This window comes from Bos mutus, chromosome 4, assembly GCF_027580195.1.
Source record: "Bos mutus isolate GX-2022 chromosome 4, NWIPB_WYAK_1.1, whole genome shotgun sequence".
Classification (NCBI taxonomy): domain Eukaryota; kingdom Metazoa; phylum Chordata; class Mammalia; order Artiodactyla; family Bovidae; genus Bos; species Bos mutus.
The window spans coordinates 105,190,348-105,206,107 of NC_091620.1; the positions used below are offsets into that span (position 1 = coordinate 105,190,348).

General features: G+C 40.9%; 1 protein-coding gene across 6 annotated transcripts in view; it reads right to left on the reverse strand.

The window, feature by feature from the left end:
• The window catches only part of DYNC1I1 (dynein cytoplasmic 1 intermediate chain 1), a 410,283-nt gene that overhangs the window by 64,767 nt on the left and 329,756 nt on the right, over window positions 1–15,760 (reverse strand). For all 6 annotated transcript variants that reach the window (XM_070369823.1, XM_070369822.1, XM_070369824.1 and 3 more), the window contains one exon: window positions 14,239–14,383. In XM_070369823.1, coding sequence (XP_070225924.1) covers window positions 14,239–14,383 — 145 coding nt within the window. The remainder of the gene's footprint in view (window positions 1–14,238; window positions 14,384–15,760) is intronic.

The following is a 15,760-nucleotide window of genomic DNA, read 5'->3' on the forward strand; positions in this document are numbered from 1 at the left end:
CTCAACCTATTACTCTTAAAGACAGCAGAAGCTTATTCAGCTTGTTTTCCAAACTCTTAAACAAGAAATCTGTAGCATTTGTTAGCATCCTTACTTTCTATTATGATGAAATACTTCAGACTCATTTTATACATTTCCTGCTCCAGATCTAGAATCATTAATTTCTTCAAGGATCTCTGGGGTTTTTTTAGAGCCACTGGCATTTAGAAAGCAATATATGGACACCAGAAGAGTCACTGATACTGGATTGATCATTGGTTCTAAACCTTTTTGGTAGACAGACATGTGAATATGTATTCTTTTAGATTTAAAGGTAACAAACACCATGAATACTTATTGATACATCCAACTCAAACTCAAGATTACAACAGTTTTTACTTAACTTTGTTTACTTGTATCTTCTTCCAACCCTGCTAATTATATGAATTCTCAATGACCTCAACCTCACAGCCATCAACATCAAGATACAAATACAACAGTATCAGAGACAGAAACAACAAAACCATCAGCAATATGAATACCGGAAGTAGTTAAATGATTTTCTTTTTGGCGGGGGGTAGTTTTTTTATCCTTAAAATATATCTTTTTCTGGAATATATAGTGAAAAAAACAGGGTTTTAAAGTCATTTAGAATTGTCCCATATTGTAAGGTTTTGCCTTCAATTTGAACCACACTAACGTTGATTTCATGTTATTTCAATGTAAAGGAACCAATTGTGAAATTTATTACCATGTAAAATAATATTTACATGGTTCTCAAGCCAAATGTACTACCAAGGTATATTCAAGAAAGGATGGCTGTTCCTTTAAGGCTTCAGCCTCTGTATAAATAATAATCTTTGTGTGCGTGGTTCATCTTTCAAACTTTTAAAAATGTTTAAGTAGACATTTAATTTAGGAGAGGAGACAAGAAGGCAGAGTAGAAGGACTTGAACGTAGAAGAACTTGAGCTCAACTCCTCTCATGAAAACACCAGAATCACAATTGACTGCTGAACAACTATCAACAAAAAAGACTGAACTTACCCAAAGAGATATTCTACACCCAGAGACAGATGGTAGGAGGTGTGCTTTGACAATATAATCAAACCCCATATGTACCAAGTGTGTGCTAAGTTGCTTCAGTCGTGTCCAACTCCTTGTGATCCTATGGACCATAGCCTGCCAGGCTCCCCTGTCCATAGGATTCTCCGGGCAAGAACACTAAAGTAGACTGCCATGCCTTCCTCCAGAGGATCTTCCCAACCCAGGTACTGAACCCATGTCTCTTAGGTCTCCTGCACTGACAAACAGATTTTTTACCACTAGTGCCACCTGGCTGGAAAACAATTACATTGCAGTGGTTCCCCCATAGGAATGAGAGTTCTGAGCCCCATGTCACTCTCCCCAGCCTGGGGGTCTGGAACTGAGACTAGGAGCTCCCAGAGCATTTGCCCCTGAAGGTCAGCAGGCCTCGAGTACTGGGGCAAACAGAGACTGCACTCTTGAAGGGCACACACAAGATTCCATGTGCACCAGAAAACCTGGACAAACCAGTGACTCCACAGAAGCCTGGGCCAGACCTACCGATGGGTCTTGGAGGATTTACTGGTGAGGCAGAAGTCAGTTGTGGCTCACTGAGGAGGAAAGGACACTGGTGGCAGAGGATCCAGGGAACATTCATCTGTGTGAGCTCTCCCAGAGGTCACCATTTTGGTGCTGAGAACTGGCCCCACTCAACAGCCCACAGGTTCCAGTGCTGGCATGCCACAGGCCAAACAACCAACAGAGTGAGAACACAGTACCACCCATGAGCAGACAGGCCGCCCAAAGCCATCTGTGCCAGCAGCCACCCACAAACACACTCTTTGACATGGTCCTACCCACAGACGGATAAGACTCAGCTCCACCTACTTCTGAGCTGGCACCAGCCCCTCCCACCAGGAAGCCTGCACAGGCCCCTAAACCAAGCTCACCCACAAGGGAGGTGAGAAACATCAGAAGCACGAAGAACTACAACCCTAAAGCCTGAGAAACAGAGACCACAAATACAGAAAGTCAGGCAAAATGAGACAGCAGAGAAATATGCTGCAGATGAAGAAAATAAAGAACAATTAAGTGAAGCTGAGATACGCAATTTCCTGAAAAAGAATTCAGAGTAATGATAGTAAAGATGATCTAAGATATTGGAAACAGATTGGAGACACAGACCAAAAGGATATAACAAATGTTCCATAAAGAGCCAAAGAATTGATGCCTTCACACTGTGGTGCTGGAGAAAACTCCCGAGAGTCCCTTGGACTGCAAGGAGATCAAATCAGTGAATCCTAAAGGAAATCAACCCTGAATATTCATGGGAAAGACTGATGCTGAAGCTTAAGCTCCAATACTTTGCCACCTGATGCAAAGAGCCAACTCACTGGAAAAGAGCCTGATGCTGGGAAAGATAGAGGGCAAAAAGAGAAAGGGGTGGGAGGTGTTGAGATGCTTACATAGCATAACCTACTCAATGGACACGAGTTTCAGCAAACTCTAGAAGATAGTGAAGGATGGGGAAGCCTGGTGTGCTGCAGTCCATGGGGTCGCAAAGAACTGGACATGACGTAGTGACTGAACAACAACAACAGAAGCTTTAAAGAACAAACAGAGGAGAACAATACAATAACAGAAATGAAAAATACACTAGAAGGTTTAATAGCAGAATAAATGAGGCAGAACGAATAAGTGACCTGGAAAACACACTGAGGAAATCACTGCTACATAACAGAATAAAGAAAAACGAACTAAAAGAAATGAGAACATCTAAGAGACCTCTGAGGCAACATTAAATGTACCATAGTTGCATTAAGGGGACCCAAAAGGAAAAGAGAGAAAGGATCTGAGAAAATATTTGAGGAGATAATAGCTGAAAACTTTCCTAACACAAAAAAGGAAATAGGCACCCAAATCCAGACATTGCAGAAAGGCCCATGCAGGATAAACCCGAGGAGAAACATGCTGAGAAAAACAGTACTCAAACTGACAAAAATTAAAGGAAAAAAATATTGAAAGCAACAAACAACATACAAAGGAACTCCCATAAGATTATCAGCTGATTTATCAGCAGAAACTCTGCAGGACAGAAGGGAGGGACATGACATATTACAAGTGATAAAAGGGAAGAACATACAACCAAGAATACTCTACCTAACGAGGCTCTCATTCAGATCTGATGGAGAGATCAACAGCCTTACAGACAAGCAAAAGGTAAGAGAATCTAGCTCCCCTGGACCAGCTTTGTAACAAGTGCAAAAAGAACTTCTCTAGGAGGAAAAGAAAAAGCCACAACTAGAAAGAAGAAAATTACTAACAGAAAAGTTCACTGGTTAGGGTAAATATATATAATAAAAGTAGGAAATCATTCACACACAAATATACAAAACCAGCAATCATGAGAAGAGGAGAATACAAATGTGGGATATTTGAAATGCATTTGAAATTAAGAGACCAGTGAACTGTGGTGTTGGAGAAGACTCTTGAGAGTCCCTTGGACTGCAAGGAGATCCAACCAGTCCATCCTAAAGGAGATCAGTTCTGGGTGTTCACTGGAGGGACTGATGCTGAAGCTGAAACTCTAATGCTTTGGCCATGTCATGTGAAAAGTTGACTCATTGGAAAAGACCCTGATGCTGGGAAGGATTGGGGGCAGGAGGAGAAGGGGACGACAGAGGATGAGATGGCTGGATGGCATCACCAACTCGATGGACATGAGTTTGAGTGAACTCTGGGAGTTGGTAATGGACAGGGAGGCCTGGCGTGCTGTGATTCATGGGGTCACAAAGAGTTGGGACATGACTGAGCGACTGAACTGAACTGACTGAACATAAAACAACCTTGGATACATACAGATTGCTATATCAAAACCTATGGTAACCACAAGCCAAAAATGTATAATAGACATATACAGAAAAAATAAAAAAGCAATCCAAACACAGTATTCAAGATACTCATCAAATCACAAAAGAGAACAAAAGGGGAAAGAAAGAAAAAAGACCTACAAGAACAAACCCAAAACATTTAAGAAAATGCCAACAGAAACATATATATCAATACTTCGAAGAAGGCAATGGCACCCCACTCCAGTACTCTTGCCTGGAGGGTCCCATGGACGGAGGAGCCTGGTGGGCTGCAGTCCATGGGGTCGCTGGGAGTCAGACACGACTGAGCGACTTCACTTTCACTTTTCACTTTCCTGCTTTGGAGAAGGAAATGGCAACCCACTCCAGTGTCCTTGACTGGAGAATCCCAGGGATGGGGGAGCCTGGTGGGCTGCCATCCACGGGGTCGCACAGAGTCGGACACAACTGAAGCGACTTAGCAGTAGCAGCAACGTATCAATACTTACTTTAAATGAAAATGAATGAAATGCTCCAATCAAAAGACACAGACTTGCTGAAAAGATACAAAAACAAAACCAGTATATATGCTGTCTACAAGAGAGTCACTTCAGACCTAGGAACACATACAGACTGAAACTGAGGGGATGGGAAAAGATATTCCATGCAAATGGAAATCAAATATCATAACAGACAATATAGACTTCAAAACAAAGACTATTACAAGAGACAAGGAAGGACACTACATGGTGACCAACGGATCAATCCAATAAGACATAACAATTGTAAATATTTATGCACCCAACACAGAAGCACCTCAGTTCATAAGACAAGCACCAATAGACACTAAAGGGATAATTGACAGTAACACAGTAATAGTGGGGGACTTTAACACCCCACTTACAGCAATGGACAGATCGTCCAGACAGAAAATTAATAAGGAAACATAAGCCTTAAATGAAACATCAGACCAGCGGGGCTTTACTGCTATTGATAGAGCATTCCATCCAAAAGCAGCAGAATACACATTCTCCTCAAGTGCATGTGAAACATTCTCTGGGATAGATCACATGCCAGGCCACAAAGCAAGCCTTGATAAACGTAAGAAAACTGAAAACACATCAAACATCTTTTCTGACGGGAATGATATGACATTAGGAATCAACTATAAGAAAAAAAAGTTGTAAAAGCCACAAACACACGGAGGCTAAGCAACACGCTACTAAACAACCAATGGGTCACTGAAGAAATCAATGAGGAAGTCCCAAATAGACAGCCAAACCTTACACCTAAAGCAACTGGAAAAGGAATAAATAAAGCACAAAGCTAGTATAAGGAAAGAGATCAAAGATCAGAACGGAAATGAATGAAATAAAGAAAACAATAGAAAAAAACTCAGTGAAACTAAAAGTTGGTTCTCTGAAAAGATAAACAAAATTGATAGGTCTTTAGCTAGACTCATCAAGAAAAAAGAGGGCTCAAATTAATACCACTAGGAATGAAAAAGGAGAAGTTACAACTGACATCACAGAAATGCAAATGATCATTAAAGACTACTACAAGCAACTCTATGCCAATAAAACGGACAACCTAGAAAAAGTAGACAAATTCTTAGAAAGATACAGTCTACAAATACTGAACCAGGAAGACACAGAAAATATTAACAGAACAATCACAAACACTGAAAGTGAAACTATGACTTAAAAATTCCCAACAAACACAAGTCCAGAACCAAATGGATTCACAGGAAAATTCTATCAAACATTGAGAGAAGTGTGTGCACGCATGCTCAGTCATGTCTGACTCTTTGTGACCCCATGGGCTAAAGTCCTCCAGGCTCTTCTGTCTATAGCATTCGAGCAAGAATACTGGAGTGGGTTACCATTTTCTCCTCCAAGGGGATCTTCCTGGCCCAAGGATCAAACCTGTGTCTCAATGCAGTGTCTCCTGCACTGCATGCAGATTTTTTACCACTGAGCCACTGGGGAAACCCACAGTTAGAGAGGAAGTAACATCTATAGTTCTGAAACTATTCCAAAAAAATCGCACAGGAAGGAATGCTCCCAGACTAATTCTATGAAATATCACCCTGACACCAAAACCAGACAAAAATATCATAAAAAAAGAAAACTGCAGGCCAATATCACTGATGGACTTAGATGCAAAAATCCTCAACACAATACTAGCAAACATAATTCCCTACGTTAAAAGGCTCATACACCTTGATCAAGTGGGATTTATCCAGGGATTCAAGAATTTTTCAACATCTACAAATCAGTGTGATGCATCACACTAACAAACTGAAGAATAAAAACCATATGATCATCTCAATAGATGCAGAAAAAAACTTTTGACAAAATTCAGTATCCACTTATGATAAAAAAAAAAACTCTCTAAAAGGTGCACATAGAAGGAACCTATATCAACATAATAAAAGCCATATATGACAAACCCACAGCTAACACCACACTCTATGAGGAAATGCTGAAAGCATTTACTCTAGGACTAGGAACAAGACAAGAATGTCCACTCTTGCCACTTTTATTCAACATAGGTTTGGAAGCTCTAATCACAGCAATCAGAGAAGAAAAAGTAATAAAAAGAATTCAAGTTGAAAAAAGTAGTAGTAAAACTGTCACTGTTTGCAGATGACATGATACTACATATAGTTCAGGATGGGGGACACATACACCTGTGGCTGATTCATGTCCATGTATGGCAAAAACCACCACAATATTGTGAAGTAATTAGCCTCCAATTAAATAAATTAATTAAAAAAAAGAAAATCCTAAAGATGCTACCAGAGAACTACTAAAACTCATCAATGAACTTGGTAAAGTTGCAGGATACAAAATTAATACACAGAAATCTCATGCATTTCTACACACTAACAATGAAAGATCACCAGGAGAAATTAAGGCAACAATCCCAGTTACCACTGCACCAAAAAGGATAAAATACCTAAGAACAAATCTACATAAGGAGCAAAAGACCTGTACTTTGAAAACTGTAAGATGTTGATGAAAGAAATCAAAGATGATACAAACACATGTAAAGATATACCATGTTCTTAAATTAGAATGATCAATATTATCAAAATGAATATACTATTGAAGGCAATTTACAGGTTCAATGCAATTCCTATTAAATTACCAATGGTATTTTTCATAGAACTAGACAAAAAATTTTTAAAATTTGTATAGAAACACATAAGATCCTGAATAGCCAAAGTAAACCCGAGAAAGAAAAAAGGAGCTGGAGGAATCAGGCTCCCCGACTTCATCAGATCAGATCGGATCAGTCGCTCAGTCGTGTCCAACTCTTTTCGACCCCATGAATCGCAGCACACCAGGCCTCCCTGTCCATCACCAACTCCTGGAGTTCACTCAGGCTCACGTCCATTGAGGCAGTGACACCATCCAGACATCTCATCCTCTGTCGTCCCCTTCTCCTCTTGCCCCCAATCCCTCCCAGCATCAGAGTCTTTTCCAATGAGTCAACTCTTCACGTGAGGTGGCCAAAGTACTGGAGTTTCAGCTTTATCATCATTCCTTCCAAAGAAATCCCAGGGCTGATCTCCTTCAGAATGGACTGGTTGGATCTCCTTGCAGTCCAAGGGACTCTCAAGAGTCTTCTCCAACACCACAGTTCAAAAGCATCAATTCTTAGGCACTCAGCCTTCTTCACAGTCCAACTCTCACATCCATACATGACCACAGGAAAAACCATAGCCTTGACTAGAAGAACCTTTGTTGGCAAAGTAATGTCTCTGCTTTTGAATATGTTATCTAGGTTGGTCATGACTTTCCTTCCAAGGAGTAAGCGTCTTTTAATTTCATGGCTGCAGTCACCATCTACAGTGATTTTGGAGCCCAAAAAAATAAAAAGTCTGACACTGTTTCCACTGTTTCCCCATCTATTTCCCATGAAGTGGTGGGACCGGATGCCATGATCTTTGTTTTCTGAATGTTGAGCTTTAAGCCAACTTTTTCGGTCTCCACTTTCACTTTCATCAAGAGGCTTTTTAGTTCCTCTTCACTTTCTGCCATAAGGGTGCTGTCATCTGCATATCTGAGGTTATTGATATTTCTCCCAGCAATCTTGATTCCAGCTTGTGTTTCTTCCAGTCCAGCGTTTCTCATGATGTACTCTGCATATAAGTTAAATAAACAGGGTGACAATATACAGCCTTGACGAACTCCTTTTCCTATTTGGAACCAGTCTGTTGTTCCATGTCCAGTTCTAACTGTTGCTTCCTGACCTGCATACAAATTTCTCAAGAGGCAGATCAGGTGGTCTGGTATTCCCATCTCTTTCAGAATTTTCCACAGTTTATTGTGATCCACACAGTCAAAGGCTTTGGCACAGTCAACAAAGCAGAAATAGATGTTTTTCTGGAATTCTCTTGCTTTTTCCATGATCCAGCGGATGTTGGCAATTTGATCTCTGGTTCCTCTGCCTTTTCTAAAACCAGCTTGAACATCAGGAAGTTCACGGTTCACATATTGCTGAAGCCTGGCTTGGAGAATTTTGAGCATTACTTTACTAGCATGTGAGATGAGTGCAATTGTGCGGTAGTTTGAGCATTCTTGGCATTGCCTTTCTTTGGGATTGGAATGAAAACTGACCTTTTCCAGTCCTGTGGCCATTGCTGAGTTTTCCAAATTTGCTAGCATATTGAGTGCAGCACTTTCACAGCATCATCTTTCAGGATTTGGAATAGCTCAACTGGAATTCCATCACCTCCACTAGCTTTGTTCCTAGTGATGCTTTCTAAGGCCCACTTGACTTCACATTCCAGGATGTCTGGCTCTAGGTCAGTGATCACACCATCGTGATTATCTGGGTTGTGAAGATCTTTTTTGTACAGTTCCTCTGTGTATTCTTGCCATCTCTTCTTAATATCTTCTGCTTCTGTTAGGTCCATACCATTTCTGTCCTTTATCGAGCCCATCTTTGCATGAAATGTTCCCTTGGTATCTCTGATTTTCTTGAAGAGATCCCTAGTCTTTCCCATTCTATTGTTTTCCTCTATTTCTTTGCACTGATCGCTGAAGAAGGCTTTCTTATCTCTTCTTGCTAATCTTTGGAGCTCTGCATGCAGATGCTTATATCTTTCCTTTGCTCCTTTGCTTTTCGCTTCTCTTCTTTTCACAGCTGTTTGTAAGGCCTCCCCAGACAGCCATTTTGCCTTTTTGCATTTCTTTTCCATGGGGATGGTCTTGATCTCTGTCTCCTGTACAATGTCATGAACCTCATTCCATAGTTCATCAGGCACTCTATCTATCAGATCTAGGCCCTTAAATCTATTTCTCACTTCCATTGTATAATCATAAGGGATTTGATTTAGGTCATACCTGAATGGTCTAATGGTTTTCCCTACTTTCTTCAATTTAAATCTGAATTTGGCAACAAGGAGTTCATGATCTGAGCCACAGTCAGCTCCTGGTCTTCTTTTTGCTGACTGTATAGAGCTTCTACTATACTACAAAGCTACAGTCATCAAAACAGTATGAAATTGGTACAAAAACAGAAATATAGATCAATGGAACAAGACAGAAAGCCTAGGGATAAACCCATGCACCTATGGGCACCTTATCTTTGACAAAGGAGGCAAGAATATACAATGGAGAAAAGGTAGTTTCTTCAATAAGTGTTGCTGAATAAAGTTGACTACATGTCCACTACATGTAAAAGAATGAAATTAGAACATCCTTTAATACCATACACAAAATAAGCTCCCCTCAGAGGAAAACATAGGCAGAACACTGACATAAATCACAGCAATATCTTTTTGGATCCACCTCCAAGAGTAATGAAAATAAAACCAAAAATAAACTAGTGGGACCAAATTAAACTTAAAAGGTTTTGCACCACAAAGGAAACTATAAACAAAATCAAAAGACAATCCACAGAATGGAAGAAAATATTTGCAAATGATGCAACCAACAAGGGATTAATCCTCCAAATACATAAACAGCTCATGCAGCTCAGTATAAAAACAAACAACCCAATCAAGAAAAGGGCTGAAGGTATAGAGAGACATGTCTCCCAAGAAGATAAACAGATGTCCCGAAAGCATATGAAAAGATGCTCAACATTGCTAACCGTTAGAGAAATGCAAATCAAAACTACAATGACATACTGCCTCATGCTAGTCAGAATGGCTATCATCAAGAAGTCTACACACAATAAATGCTGGAGAGGGTTTGGAGAAAAGGGAACTCTCCTCTACTATTGGTGAGATGTAAATTGGTACAATCATTATAAAACACAGTATAGGGGTTTCTTAAACAGCTAAAAGCAGAGTTACCATATGATCCAGCAATCCTACTTGGGCATATATTGAAACAAAACCATAATTAGAAAAGATACATACACCCCATGTTTATAAACAGCACTGTTTATAATAGGCAAGACATGGAAGCAACCTAAACATCCATCAACAGAGGAATGGATAAAGAAGATGTGGCATATATATACAACAGAATATTACTCCGCAATAAAAAAGAGTGAAATAATGCCATTTGCAGCAACATGGATGGACTTCGATCTTGTTGTACTGAGTGAAGTAAGTCAGACACAGAAAGACAAATATCACGTCACTAATATGTGGAATCTAAAAAAGGAGGGGGGTAAAATGAATTTTTTACAAAACAGAAGTAGAGTCACAGATGTAGAACACAAACTTACAGTTATCAGGGCATAAGTAGGGGAGGGATAAATTGGGAGATTGGGATTTGCATATATATATGTCACATTATATCTATATTACATATATATGTAATGTTACATATGTAATATAGATATAAATACACTACTACTACAACTACTATATATAAATTAGATAATAATAAGAATCTACTGTTCAGCACAGGGAACTATACTCAATACTCTGCAGTGATCTATATGGGAAAATAATCTAAAAAAATGTATGGCTATATGTGTATGAATTACTGATTCACTTTGCTGTACATCTGAAACTAACATAACACTGTAAATCAACTATACTCCAAAAAAAATTTTTTTTAAAGATACATGTACCCTAAGGTTCACCGCAGTACTATTTACAATAGCCGAAGCATAGAAGCGACGTTAATGACCACAGACAGAAGAGTGGACAAAGAGGATGTGGTACATAATATACAATGGAATATTATTCAGTCACGACAAAGAATAATACCATTTGCAGCACACCTAGAGATTATTATACTAAGTGAAGTAATCAGACAGAAATACATGCATTATATGATATCACTCGTATGTGGAATCTAAAACAATGATACAAATGGACCTATTTACAATACAGAAACAGACTCACAGACTTCAAAACCCAGCTCATGGTTACCAAAGGGGAACAGTGGGGGAGGGATACACCAGGAGATTGGGACTGACATGCACACACACTACCGCATAGCCCAGGGAGCTCCACTCAGGATCCTATAGTAAACTATATGGGAAAACAACCTGAAAAGGAACTGAACCACTTTGCTGGACTCCTAAAATTAACACAACACGGCAAGTCAACTATAATACAAAACAAAAATTAAATGTTAAAAACACATAAGTAAATAGTAAATGATGACAACAAACTGTTTACATGTTTCTCCACCTTGCTTTTCTCATTTAAGAAATATATTCTAGAGATCGCTTCATAAGGGTACGAGAACATCTTCATTTCTTTCTACATCTGAATTTCTACATCTGTGATTTGTTCAGTGTCCTACTGATGGACTTTTGGGTTTTTTCCCCAGTGTTCTGAGATTCAAAGTAGCCCTTCTCTATCAAGAAATCTCTCTGTGTAAGTCTTTTTCTTATTTATTGCTAGTATATCTTTGGTATTAGAATCCTACAAGTGGGAACTGCTCTATCAATGAGCAAATATGTATTCATTATTTTTAGATATTGCCAAATTCCCCTCCCTAGTGTACTATTTGCATGTCCAATGACATTGTAGGAGAATGGTTTTTTCTTTCAGTCTCACCACAGAGAATGCTATCTTCTGGATTTATGTCAATCCCATGGACGAAGGAGCCTGGTGGGCTGCAGTCCATGGGTCTCGAAGAGTCAGACACGCCTGAGCAACTTCCCTTTCACTTTTCACTTTCATGCATTGGAGAAGGAAATGGCAACCCACTCCAGTGTTCTTGCCTAGAGAATCCCAGGGATGGGGGAGCCCGGTGGGCTGCCATCTATGGGGTCACACAGAGTCGGACACGACTGAAGCGACTTAGCAGCATAGTTGAAAAAAGGTTTCTCAACTTGGTTTTAGTGTGAATTTCTAAGTGTGGTTGTTTTTCACGCAATTAAGAGCCAACTCTGTCCTCTTGATATGTTCTCTTTTCATTAACATCCTGGAAGCCCCATTTGCAAACAATTTTATGTTTTCCCATTTCTTGGGTTAATTTTTAATCTCCTTTTCTACTTCCACAACTCCTATTTATTTCCTAAATATTTTCTTTCTCTGCATTGTGTTTCAGTATTTCTTTTAAGATCCACTCCTTGGACTTAATAATCATTGTTATTCTTGTTGCAATTAAGTCTGTACCTGCAGCCCCAAACTCTCCCTCTTCTTCTGTCCCAATTCTCAAACTGCGTAGTGAAGGCTGTGAACTGTGCCTCCAAGGTACCATTAAACCCAACCTGTATGTTGCCCCTTACCATCATGCCCTTCTTTGGGCATTGCTCAGCACAATGAATGCCACCCCAGATCTCCAGCTGCCCCAGTCTTAAACCTGGGCTCTTTTCTGCTGACTCTCTCTTTCTCGCCTTCCTTGAATCAAATCAATTGCCAAATTCTGTGACTTTTTCCTCATAAATGATTCTTGAACCCATCTATTTTTCTCCATTTCAAATTCCCGATCTAAGCCACTGTCATTTCTTTCCTGAACTCCTGCACATTTCTTGTAGGTGAGTGGCCTTTCCTAGTTCTTCTTGCTCCCAAACATGATCAGAATTACCTTTAAAAGTACAAATCAGAGGACTACCCTGGTGGCACAGTGGATAAGAATCTGCCTGCCAATCAGCTGATACTGGTTCGATCCCTCATCCAGGAAGATCCTACATGCCCTGGAGCACGTGAACCCATGAGCCACACTACTGAGCCTGCGCCCTAGGGCCCATGCACCACAACTACTGCGCCCGCGCCCTAGGGCCCATGCGTCACAACTACTGCGCCTGCGCCCTAGGGCCCATGAGCCACACTACTGAGCCTGCGCCCTAGGGCCCATGCACAACTACTGAGCCTGCACCTTAGGGCCCATGAGCCACACTACTGAGCCTGCGCCCTAGGGCCCATGCACAACTACTGAGCCTGCACCTTAGGGCCCATGCGCCACAACTACTGAGCCTGCACCCTAGGGCCCATGTGCCGCAACTACTGAGCCTGCGCCCTAGGGCCCATGGGCCACAACTACTGAGCCTGCACCCTAGGGCCCATGAGCCACACTACTGAGCCTGCACCCTAGGGCCCATGCGCCACACTACTGAGCCTGCGCCCTAGGGCCATGCGCCACAACTACTGAGCCTGCGCCCTAGGGCCCATGGGCCACAACTACTGAGCCTGCGCCCTAGGGCCCATGGGCCACAACTACTGAGCCTGCGCCCTAGAGCCCATGCGCCACAACTACTGAGCCTGAGCCCTAGCGCCCATGCGCCACAACTACTGAGCCTGCGCCCTAGGGCCCATGTGCCGCAACTACTGAAGCCCACGTGCCTATAGACTGTGCTCTGCAACAAGAGAAGACACCGAAATGAGAAGCCCATGTACCACAATGAAGAGTAGCCCCCACTCACAGCAATCAGAGAAAGCCCATGCAAAGCAATAAAGACCAGCGCAGTCATAAATAAATATTTTTTAAAAGTACAAATAAGACAGTGCCATTTACTCGTTTAAAAACCATCAAAACTCAAAAAGATCCCAAAACTCGAACCTCCAAAACCAAGAAACCCGTCTCAAGTCCTGTATTTCCATAGATACAGATGTATATAACCACTGCAAAGCTCTGGATACTCAAAACTGAAGTGATAACGGGGTACACCTCTGGGGAAAAGGTTAGGATCAAAGTCAATGAAGGGGATGCCATGGGAAGGCTTAGTGTTGGTGAAGAAGGACTTGTTTTATCATTATTTGCATTGTATGAATTTTTGCAATGAGAGTATTCTCCAGTAACATATATTACTTATATATGTTAAACTAAATTAAATGGACTGAGAAAGTGAGCCTTAACTAGCTCACATGCAGGTCGGGTTCACCAGAAAGTTGTATGAATTCCCAATGTCAGGTCTCCTAGAAGAGACTTCAGGCTCCCCACAATTCCTTGCAGGGGACAATGCTGTCCTCTTGCCTAGGTGTGGCCTGGGAGAGTAAATCAAGGTGTGCTCACCTTTGTAGTCCACAGTTTGATGGTCCAGTCAAATGACGATGTGACAAACAGGTGTGAGAAGTCGATTGGGCCCACTGCCATGTGGCAGTTAATTCCTGTCACTGGCCCTTGGTGGCCTTCGAAGACTTCCCCAATGCCGGCTTTGCTGTGTGAAGACCACACAAGACAAGAGTTTCAGTGACCTTCACAAATTGGTGACTGCTTTTAAGGAAAAAAAAAAAAGGTTTGTCTCTGCATGATTACTTCTCCATAATTTAACACAGGCATAAACCACCAGATATGAAACTCACTGTCACAGTTATGTTGAGAGAAATAAATGCTATCCTGCTCTCAGTGATTTAAAACAACACAGAGCAATAACATCTTTTTAATCTTCAGAATTGAACACCGACTTTTATCACTTAATCCTTTTTCAGGAGTATTTCAAAGCCCATCACTGCTGATGAAGCTATTGATGCTTTGATGGAACACACACACAGTCAACCATCACATCCCCTGATACCTGTGATATGGAGGGGCAGCTGTGCCGTGCCATTTTTAGATGGGACTTGAACATCCTTAGATTTTGGTACCTGCAAGGGCTCCTGGAACCAATTCCCCATGGATTCAGACACCAGAGGACAACTATATATTCAGCTCCCAGAGCTTTCATAGTTATAATAAGATGATTCTATTCTTGTGATGACATTTGGCACAACTTCCATTTTAACTCCTTTTAGAGAAGACTTAAGACCTGGGTTTTATCCCTGGGTCGGGAAGATCCCCTGGAAAAAGAAATGGCAACTTACTCCAGTACTCTTGCTTGGAAAATTCCATGGACGGAGGAGCCTGGTAGGCTACAGCCCACGGGGTCACAAAGAGTCGGACATGACTGAGCAACTTCACTTTGGCTATAAAACTTCACATATCCTTGAGTACATGTATTTATCCTTTCAAGAAAATGTTTTTTCTTTAAAGTTTATTATTATTATTATTATTTTGATGTGGGCCATTTTTAAAGTGTTTATTGAATTGGTTACAACACTGCTTCTGTTTTTTTCTGTTTTGGTTTTTTGGTCACCAGGCATTTGAGAACCTAGCTCCCCTACCGGGGATCAAACCCACACCCCTTGCACTGGAAGACAAAGCCTTAACCACTGGACCTCCAGGGAAGTCCCTCAAGAAAATTTCTTAAATTAGGTTGATACTCCTGAAAATGTAAAACTTCGTGGAAACCATTGTTGTCATAAAAATCATAGGCAAAATAACTTAAATGTAATACAGAGGAACTTATGTTTTCACTGAAAGGAGGAGAGTAATTTACAAATCCACTAAGTGTAAACTCCGTAAGGGCTGGTGCCTTGTTTTTCTTGTTGCATAGTGTAGTAAGTGTTCAATAAACACTTCTTGAACAAAACAAAGGAAGAGACAGACAAACTCCTGCCTTTCTCCCCAAGAGAAGCTCATTTAAGAAATGGTGATACACAGTTTGAAAGTTATTCACAGACATATGTCATTTCTTTAACTAAGCTGGGATTGTTTC